The 10,212-nt window shown below is 38.9% G+C and overlaps 1 protein-coding gene across 1 annotated transcript in view; it reads left to right on the forward strand.

Annotated features, from left to right (window-relative positions):
• The window catches only part of LOC5518929 (ATP-binding cassette sub-family C member 10), a 32,177-nt gene extending 22,739 nt beyond the window's left edge, over nt 1–9,438 (forward strand). Inside the window, exons 22-29 of the mRNA XM_032363682.2 lie at nt 648–709; nt 831–888; nt 1,239–1,372; nt 4,767–4,845; nt 5,551–5,617; nt 6,537–6,634; nt 7,109–7,221; nt 9,131–9,438. Of these exons, the coding sequence (XP_032219573.2) occupies nt 648–709; nt 831–888; nt 1,239–1,372; nt 4,767–4,845; nt 5,551–5,617; nt 6,537–6,634; nt 7,109–7,221; nt 9,131–9,260 (741 nt within the window). The 3' untranslated portion in view covers nt 9,261–9,438. The remainder of the gene's footprint in view (nt 1–647; nt 710–830; nt 889–1,238; nt 1,373–4,766; nt 4,846–5,550; nt 5,618–6,536; nt 6,635–7,108; nt 7,222–9,130) is intronic.
• The last annotated feature ends 774 nt before the right edge of the window (nt 9,439–10,212 follow it).

Genomic DNA, 10,212 nt, shown 5'->3' on the forward strand with positions numbered 1-10,212 from the left:
GACGGCTCTTGTCGTATGGTACTGTATACCTTATTTTACCTCATTGCTTTTCATTTGAACTTAATTATTAAGCAGCCACGGTCCAGAGGGTGACCACCCTATTGAAATACCACTTATATAAATACTTATAGAGATACCACTTATATTAATACTTATAGAGATACCACTTATATAAATACTTATAGAGATACCACTTATATAAATACTTAAAGAGATACCACTGTCTCGTTAAATTTATTCCATTGATTGCGAAGTCTGTTCCTTTGAATCACGAGTCACTCATGGGGTAAGGTTAAAAAAACAAAAAAGCATCCACACTCGCATAGCCACATGGTCCGCCTCCCCCTCGGGAAGCCAAGCAACGTTTTCCATTCAACCAAGCTACGCTTTCCATTCAAATGATTTGATTTGACTACTTTATATAATCACAGAGCTATTGATACTTTGCTTTGAAAAACTCACAAATGCCTAATATTTTTCTCTCACCCCACAAAACCACACCCCTAGCTAATCTTACAGCTTGCTGCTCTCGAGTTTAAGCGATATTTCCCGGTTAGTGTCTCAATAGTCTTATTATGAATTTATCATACCAAACCATATCACCACCGTCTAGTACCCATGCCTGATGCTAGCTGTTTACTTTACAGTTATCTTCGTCATGGCCCACCCATGGACGTATTCGCTTCCATAACATAGTTCTTGTCTATAGGTGAGAAAGAGCTTTTTATATTCTAATCTTTGTATATAATTTAAATTCATAAAAAGAGAAGAGGAAGCCAACACTTTTTGCTTTTTGTGGTATATTCATATTTGAATATTATCTTTACTAGACCTGGGCTCCCCCCGGCATTGCGTAACGTGTCTTTAGAAATCCACGCTGGAGAAAAGGTATGCGAACAGTTCTTGTCTAACATAAATTTCCCTTTTTGTGTAAACAATGACGTATAAAAAAGAGTACAAACCCGTTTGTTAGGCTCGTTGTCTCATGGGCAACAAAAAGATAACAAAACCAACGTATCTGAATTCAACAGAAGCATAAAATATATATATATAAAAGGATGTTGTATTACTACAATTTCACAACCTGGATTGATCCCAGATGACATGACCGTTGATCCCACAGTGCAGCCGTGTTTTAGAATAGGTGTCTAGAAAGTATTAAGCTATTGATCTTGGCGACACTATCTAATCCTCTCCTTGCCATTGCTTTGTATGATACCTGACTGCCCTCCTCCTAGGTTGGTATTGTGGGCCGGACTGGATCTGGTAAGTCAAGTCTCTTCCTGGTCTTGTTCCGCATGGTGGAGGTGGCTGAGGGTGCGGTCATACTGGATGGGGTTAATATCGCGTCGCTTCCGCTGGACAAGCTGAGGTGAGTCTTCCCATGTCGGGCCTGTAACTAGAAGGTTTGTGTGACATCACGAAAGTGGTACTAAGCATACATGTTTTTTTTTGCCAAAAAATGCAATGACGAGGAAGACGAGGAACTACATTGTATTTCGTACTTTTTGCGTCAATTTGCGAGAATCTTTGCTAAAAGGCGTCAATTTAATGGTCTTTAAACTGCATTTTTTTTTTTACTTTTATTTGTGTAACTTTCCTCGCACGTTCCGCTCAGAATTCGAGCTTGGCTGTACTGTGTAACAATGCTGAGGCATAATCTCCACCTCAAACCCCAAAATCTCGCAAAAAAATCTTAATGCATCATGCTTGACTAAAAGAAACATTGCGATTTGCGCACCGCTACAGAATTTTCCTGTATCTCATCCTGCATAGCCGTGGCAGGCCTCAAATTATGATGTATTTGCATTCTCGTAATTTAGCACCAAAGCTGGCAATTTTATATCCTATTTCGCAGTCATGATGGTCTACCGACTTTTTGTGCGAGCGTTACGCTTCTGGTGAAGGCAACTTTATTCATAACCTGTAATCCCTGTTGACTCCTAGGTCTTGATGAATGGCATGTATACATACTTTGCACGATACAGATATATTAAGAAAACAAAGGGGGCACAGTCACGCCCCAACTTGTCATTTTCTCATAATTTTTGAAAATATTGGGGGGCACATGCCCCCAGTGCCCCACCCCCTGCTACGGATGTAACAGAATTTCAAAGATTCCAAATAATATATTTAGACTGTTTAAATGCCATACTGTAATTTGAAGGTATCAATTTAGTGGTGATTCTCTCCTTTATTGGACTGAATATCCAGAAAAATGTCTGGAAATTAAAATCCACAAACAATGCATTACATATTGGTGCACCCACCCTTACCATATAGTGGCCTTGTTGTTGTTGGCCTACTCCAAAATGAATGCAATGGAGAAAAAAACAGATTGATTTTGGAAGCAAACCCTAAAAAAATAGATCTAAGACATCACTGACAGTGCTAAAATGCTAACTTTTAATTTCAAACCAAACCCTTTCATTGATCTATATTTGGGGTAGAGAGGAACAGCAAAGAATATCAATTGACCAAAAAATAGTCGACGGGAGAGGAGAAATAAAGGAAATCTACTCAACTTGAAAGGTTTGGTAAAAAAAATATGAGAATAATGAAAATAATTTGAATGGGCATTTATTGACATTTCCCCTTTCCCATTATCTTAACCCTTTCACAACCACAGGCCTCTAAAGAGGCCAAACCTATGCTATCCAAGCTATATGAACATAGCTTCGAATTCTATTATTGAAAAAGAACATGGTTGTTGCTTAGTGTTATATAGTTTAAGTATCTTGTCCTAAAAAACCCTTCCCCTCATAAAAGTCCCATTAATGTACATTTGTAAAGCTACATTCTGACAAGCTTTGTCCTTAAGAACAAGTAATGGATTAAACAGGATTCCAAAGATATTATATAGTGTCAAACACAGTTTTAGATGAGATGCAATACTGAAGTTTCCATGTGGTGATTTCCTATCCTCATGGGAATTAATATCATCTACAAATATACATCCAGTAAAGCATTATATTTTGGTGTTTTTAGAAACCCTGGATCCAACCATTCCAGTAAAATAAAACTAAACCTCTAAAATAAATGTAATGGGAAAGAGACTGACTTGGAAAGGAAATCCTAAAAAAAAAGATATAAGTGAAAGTACTAAATGAAAATTTCTAATTTAAAAATCAAATTTGTTCATTAATTTATTTTTTGTGTAGAGGGGAAATAGCAAATAGCATCAATTGCATAAAAATAGGAGAAGTAGGAGAAGTAAAAGGAAGAAATATTACTCTTCTTTAAATGTTTGAAAAAAAAATATAACAACAAAAATTATATGATAATTATATTCAGTACTTTCCTAAAATATCCCCTTTCCCATTATCTTTAGGTTGATAAAAACTGTTTTCTTTACAGATTTATTATTTAAAAAGCAAAAGTTTGTTTTTAGTTTTATATTATATAAGTATCTTGTTCTAAAAAAAAAAAAACATATTGAGTGTGTACTGCTGAATCACATAGTAATGAACTAGTCATTTGAGCCCCCTCCCTCATGGTCCCGCGGAAGCCAGGGGTTAATGTGGGGTTTTAGACCACTTTTTAACCAGAATATGTCAAGAGGGGTGGTGGTATTGACTTTTTTTTACTCTTAACTTGGAAACATGCTTTTAAAAAAGTCTAATCCCCCACCCTTTCCTGGAACCATGGATGTGGGGGTACCAAATGACTAGTGAATAAGAACTCTCTACTGTTCTCTTCAAGACATGGTTTTTAATTCCCATGTCTTCCAGTCTTTAGCATTCATCTTGGCCCTCAGGTTGTTCATGAAAGAGTGAAAACAATTATTTATTATATCTTTCATAACAATCTTTTCATCAAGCCATTTATAATCTAACCAATTTTCCACAACTATTCGAAAAAAATAAACACATGAGATGCAAGATGCAGACAATAACAACAATACATATTGACAATAGGGCTTGATTTTTTTTATCCTCGGTAAGGAAAATTTCTCTTGTAAGTTGAATAAGTTGCTGTATCTTCTAAGGATATGTATCTTCTTTTGGTGTATTGTATTTTATTCAACACAACCAAGATAGAAACGAAGAATGCCAAAACAAAAGCTGTTATGCTCAAATAATTTGATTACTAAATAAGTACTCGCATTCTTAAAGCAAACAAAAAGGACAACAAAAGCCCAATAACTGTCATATCCTCAATAGACAATACAAATCGTCGTCCGAAACTCACCTTGCATTGTTTTTTTTTTCGCTTTCTTGTGGTTGTGCTCGCTTTTTAATGTGAACTGCTACTTGCTTAAATTTACTAGCTAAAACCAGATAAATCTTGGCGTTAATGAATGTCAGTAGATCTCCTCTAGTTGACTTTATCCTTAAGTCACAAAATTTGAGGCAAAATAAATAATCATCGCATAATCGACAAGAACTTTTTCCCTTGCTCCGTGCTTGTATTTAGTCGCCATTCCGGGGCCGAGTGGGACCTGGGAGTTGCGCGGCTGACTGACTGGCTGGCGAGTGACACCACAGGGTACCCGCGCGATGACCACAAAAACCAAGTCGCGTACCTATACCATATTTCTATGCCTATGGAGCTACGCGCGCGGCCTGCGGCCGCGCTTGGCTCCGCTATAACTATATACCGTGTTAAGTGAAAGCCAGGCTTCCTGTCCTATGCCAACTATAACTATATACCGTGTTAAGAGAAAGCCAGGCGCCCTACCCTATACTAATTATAACTGTATACCATGTTACGAGAACTCCAGGCTTCTCACCCTATGCCAACTATAAGCTATGACCTGTTTGCAGGTCTCGACTAGCCATCATTCCACAAGATCCGTTTCTTTTCAGTGGATCCGTACGCGACAACATCGACCCGTGGGGAAAGGTAAGATTTTTCCTTACAAAAAACCAAGCGTGTCTTAAATAAAGTCTATCTATCTAGTCTTTACTGTTAATTTGTTGTTATTATTGGTAGAACGACTGCCTATCATTCGTAGTAGGAAAAGTCCAATGGTTGGGTGTTAAAGAGATAGTGAGTCTTGGAAAATAAGGGTTAAGAGGGAGTAGAGTTTGGGGGAAAGTACTACAAAAGGTTTCCTGTTCCTTAGTTGCTTCCTTGCTGCCTGAAACTTTTAGTATTTTGCGAAATCTTTATCGACTAGGATTCCCAGCAGCTATATCTCCTTGTACGTCACTGAAAATTCTTTTAGCGGATTCATGCATTTGATGTTTAGTTTTCTTTTATACTCAGTATTCGTGCAAATACCTTCTAATAGTTATTCCAATACACCAAAAACTGGAAATCGACTCTGCCAAATTTTCGTCTTTAATAAGACTTCTTCAGGGCAGACAGAGTCTGCCGATTTCCAGTTTTTGGTGTATTGTATTCATTGTTCTGGTACGAGATCGCGACAGTTTGGGCTTTTTGGAAATCGACTCTGCCAAATTTTCGTCTTTAATAAGACTTCTTCAGGGCAGACAGAGTCTGTCGATTTCCAGTTTTTGGTGTATCGTATTCATTGTTCTGGTACGAGATCGCGACAGTTTGGGCTTTTTGATTCTATTCTAATAGTTATTTCCATATCCTCAGTGTTCGGACAGAGACCTATGGATGACACTTGAGCGATGCCATCTCCAGCAACCAGTCAGCGATCTAGGTACGAAGCACTACCGGCATGGGAGAGAATATTTTAACCGTTAATCTTTTATTTTTATGGGTCTTTTCCCGGATTCTCCGGTTTCCCTTCCTCCACAAAATGAAAAATAAATGGATCCAAGCTGTGCCCCGTAGCCAGACATAAGTCGTATACTTGAGACACCTTCGAATCGACCATGCTGTATTTGCACTCTCGTAATTAAGCACCAAAGCTGCCAATTTTATATCCTATTTCGTGGCCATGATGGTCCACCTGGTGACTTTTTGTGCGAGCGTTACGCTTCTGGTGAAGGCAACTTTATACATGACCTGTAATCCGTGTTGACCCCTAGGTGGTGTCCTGATGAATGCCCTGTATTCATAACTTGCCTACCCCTAGGTGGTGTCTTGATGAATGCCCTGATACCCTGTATACATAACTTGCTTATCCCTGGTGACCCCTAGGTGGTGTCTTGATGAATGCCCTGTTTACATAACTTGCTTATCCCTGTTGACCCCTAGGTGGTGTCCTGATGAATGCCCTGATACCCTGTATACATAACTTGCTTATCCCTGGTGACCCCTAGGTGGTGTCTTGATGAATGCCCTGTTTACATAACTTGCTTATCCCTGTTGACCCCTAGGTGGTGTCCTGATGAATGCCCTGATACCCTGTATACATAACTTGCTTATCCCTGGTGACCCCTAGGTGGTGTCTTGATGAATGCCCTGTTTACATAACTTGCTTATCCCTGTTGACCCCTAGGTGGTGTCCTGATGAATGCCCTGATACCCTGTATACATAACTTGCTTATCCCTGGTGACCCCTAGGTGGTGTCTTGATGAATGCCCTGTATTCATAACTTGCCTATCCCTGTTGACCCCTAGGTGGTGTCTTGACGAATACCCTGTATAATCTTTAATCCCTTCTGAACATCCAGGTGGCCTTGATGCTGAAGTTGGTGAGCGCGGGCGTAATTTCTCCGCTGGTCAGCGCCAGCTAGTGTGTCTCGCAAGAGCTATGCTAACTCGTGCAAAGGTAAGGCCAATCCAATTATCGGAGAGGACTCTATTATGAAACAAGAAACAGTGGAACCCTTCCAATAAGGACATCGTTGGGTTTCTGTCAGTCGCCAACTCCCTACCAAAATCCAAGTGCGATAAAGCATTCATTTTCGCCGGCTGATTTTGGGAATCAACTGTGATATTGAACAGAATATGGATGTAGCTTTTGTTTTGGGGCGTTTAAGGAAACTGCCTTGATAACAAAGTGTCCTGGCTACCTTCACACAAATCCGCCTTGGCGCACCTCAATTGATAATTTAAATCAAAATGTCATTTATCCCTTATAAGGTGTACAAACTACTATATTATTGCCTTCATATGATGCAAATAAAAAAACTTATTACCTACCGTAAGTACCACTTCAGAGCCCTTCTAACCTGTTCAAACTTATTTGGAACTTATTTCGGGCGATCAGACCTTTGTCTTAAAACCAGTTTGACTTTTCAAGATTCTCTGTATTGACGAGGCGACCGCTAGCGTGGACATGGAGACAGACCGGTTTATCCAGCGGACCATACGGGAGGCATTCAGGACGAGCACAGTGCTAACAATAGCACACAGGTAATAGAAGCTTTGTTCCCTTGAACGGGCTCCCTGTGGTGGGTAATTTGAAATGACGTCACAAAAATGAGCTCGCACAAGACCCTGCGCTTCCTGATCATCTATGACCACAGAAACCCCGATACCCGCGTTAGGGACTAGCTCATCAAACCTATTTTCAAAGAACTGTTGACATAACTGATGTGAAGCCATTGATGCTCCCGCTCAGTGGAGAGTCACACAAAGCATACATTTCCATTGGCTAATTCAAGCAAGTAACCAAGGTATTTTAAATCAAATATCGCCAATAACATATCAGACTTCATTCGTAGATTGGAATTTTGAAGTTTCCTTGCGAATAAACCGCTATACTTTAAATGATAAACAATAACAAAGAAGTGGGTGATTAACTGATTGGTCGATTCATTAAAATTTAATACTTTTTGTGGGTCTGCAGGAATGAAAGAAGTGTTAGAGTAAGTCTAAGTGTTAGAGTAAGTCTAAGTGTTAGAGTAAGTCTAAGTGTTAGAGTAAGTCTAAGTGTTAGAGTAAGTCTAAGTGTTAGAGTGAGTCTAAGTGTTAGAGTGAGTCTAAGTGTTAGAGTGAGTCTAAGTGTTAGAGTGAGTCTAAGTGTTAGAGTGAGTCTAAGTGTTAGAGTGAGTCTAAGTGTTAGAGTGAGTCTAAGTGTTAGAGTGAGTCTAAGTGTTAGAGTGAGTCTAAGTGTTAGAGTGAGTCTAAGTGTTAGAGTGAGTCTAAGTGTTAGAGTGAGTCTAAGTGCTAGAGTGAGTCTAAGTGCTAGAGTGAGTCTAAGTGCTAGAGTGAGTCTAAGTGTTAGAGTGAGTCTAAGTGTTAGAGTGAGTCTAAGTGTTAGAGTGAGTCTAAGTGTTAGAGTGAGTCTAAGTGTTAGAGTGAGTCTAAGTGTTAGAGTGAGTCTAAGTGTTAGAGTGAGTCTAAGTGTTAGAGTGAGTCTAAGTGTTAGAGTGAGTCTAAGTGTTAGAGTGAGTCTAAGTGTTAGAGTGAGTCTAAGTGTTAGAGTGAGTCTAAGTGTTAGAGTGAGTCTAAGTGTTAGAGTGAGTCTAAGTGTTAGAGTGAGTCTAAGTGTTAGAGTGAGTCTAAGTGTTAGAGTGAGTCTAAGTGTTAGAGTGAGTCTAAGTGTTAGAGTGAGTCTAAGTGTTAGAGTAAGTCTAAATGTTAGAGTAAGTCTAAGTGTTAGAGTAAGTCTAGGTGTTAGAGTAAGTCTAGGTGTTAGAGTAAGTCTAAATGTTAGAGTAAGTCTAAGTGTTAGAGTGAGTCTAAGTGTTAGAGTGAGTCTAAGTGTTAGAGTGAGTCTAAGTGTTAGAGTGAGTCTAAGTGTTAGAGTAAGTCTAGGTGTTAGAGTAAGTCTAAGTGTTAGAGTAAGTCTAAGTGTTAGAGTAAGTCTAAGTGTTAGAGTAAGTCTAAGTGTTAGAGTGAGTCTAAGTGTTAGAGTGAGTCTAAGTGTTAGAGTAAGTCTAAGTGTTAGAGTAAGTCTAAGTGTTAGAGTAAGTCTAAGTGTTAGAGTGAGTCTAAGTGTTAGAGTGAGTCTAAGTGTTAGAGTGAGTCTAAGTGTTAGAGTAAGTCTAGGTGTTAGAGTAAGTCTAAGTGTTAGAGTAAGTCTAAGTGTTAGAGTAAGTCTAAGTGTTAGAGTAAGTCTAAGTGTTAGAGTAAGTCTAAGTGTTAGAGTCTATCACACCCTGAAAAAAAAACAGGTTCATTGGTTTCATTGGCGTGACGTGACGACCTTTGTACTTCTTCTCGTCCAATATTTAGTGACACATTATTTTATAACGCGATAACGAAGTTAAATGCTTCAGTTGCGACGTTTGCATTAGCTTCAGCCGATGGTAATAGACGTTCACAGATTTTGCCAGGTTGACAAAAATGGCGGCTAACATAGACTCTTTTCTCTCAGAATCGACACAGTTATGGACAGCGACCGTGTGCTGGTGATGAACAAAGGGACTGTTACCGAGTTTGAAAAGCCCGACACGCTAATGGCCAATCAGAACTCACTGTTTTACAGTCTTGTCCACAGTAGCTGAGATACTTGTACAGGGTAAGATACCTAGAGATACTTTGCTAGTTCCCCGGATAATGTTGTTCTTATACCTAATTTACAAGTTTTTGTAATAATGAATGTTAATCTTAAGAGATGTAAAGGCACTAGCTATCGGGTTTGTTTCAAAGGTCACATCTTATTAAAGAGTACAATTCATCCTAGCTTTTGTCATTATTATGATTCATATTGGCAGATATTAGCATATTGGGGGTAGAGATTTGTGAAAATGATTTTCTAATGAGTCACCGACAGCTCTCCTGAATGCTGTCTTTTCTGCAAACCAAATTGATTGCAAAATTGTTTACACTTCTATTCTGGGTCTGTGTGACCTGAAATTGATTTGTTTGGCTTTGGGTGAAAAGACTGTCTGACTTTTGGGAGAGGAGTGTTGGCTGGCTCTGCAGTGTGATGATTTTAGAGGTCTTCAAGGAGTGGGCATTGTGTTTTGAGGCCATTGAAATGGAGGATCAGAATAAAGGTTTTGAGCCATTGAAATGGAGGATCAGAATAAAGGTATCTATTTGTGTCTTGAGCTGTGCTTATTGATCTATTTCCCTTGTGTTGTATTTTGTATTTTCGATTTGAAATTTGTCAAAGAACCTGAGTTATTATTGGCTATAGAGTACTTGCTATCACCTTGGTTGGATGCATATTTTCAATACCATATTTATCCCTTAGACTGATGCCTGAGTATCTTCATCTCGTTTTGTTTATTTTGCATTGATGAATTGTTCTGATTGTGGGTATTTCTCAAGGCCGGTACAGGCCGGTTGAGGTGTCAACGGGTTGAAGACTCTTATAAATTAATTGAAATACATCTGTTATCCTACAAGTTTCAACCAGGCTATTTAAATCTGGTCTTCTTTAACAAATTTCACTTTGACCCAACAACGAAATGATGATGCTCTTTATTCTTAACAAAAATAAGTTACGGG

Source organism: Nematostella vectensis, chromosome 7, assembly GCF_932526225.1.
Source record: "Nematostella vectensis chromosome 7, jaNemVect1.1, whole genome shotgun sequence".
Classification (NCBI taxonomy): domain Eukaryota; kingdom Metazoa; phylum Cnidaria; class Anthozoa; order Actiniaria; family Edwardsiidae; genus Nematostella; species Nematostella vectensis.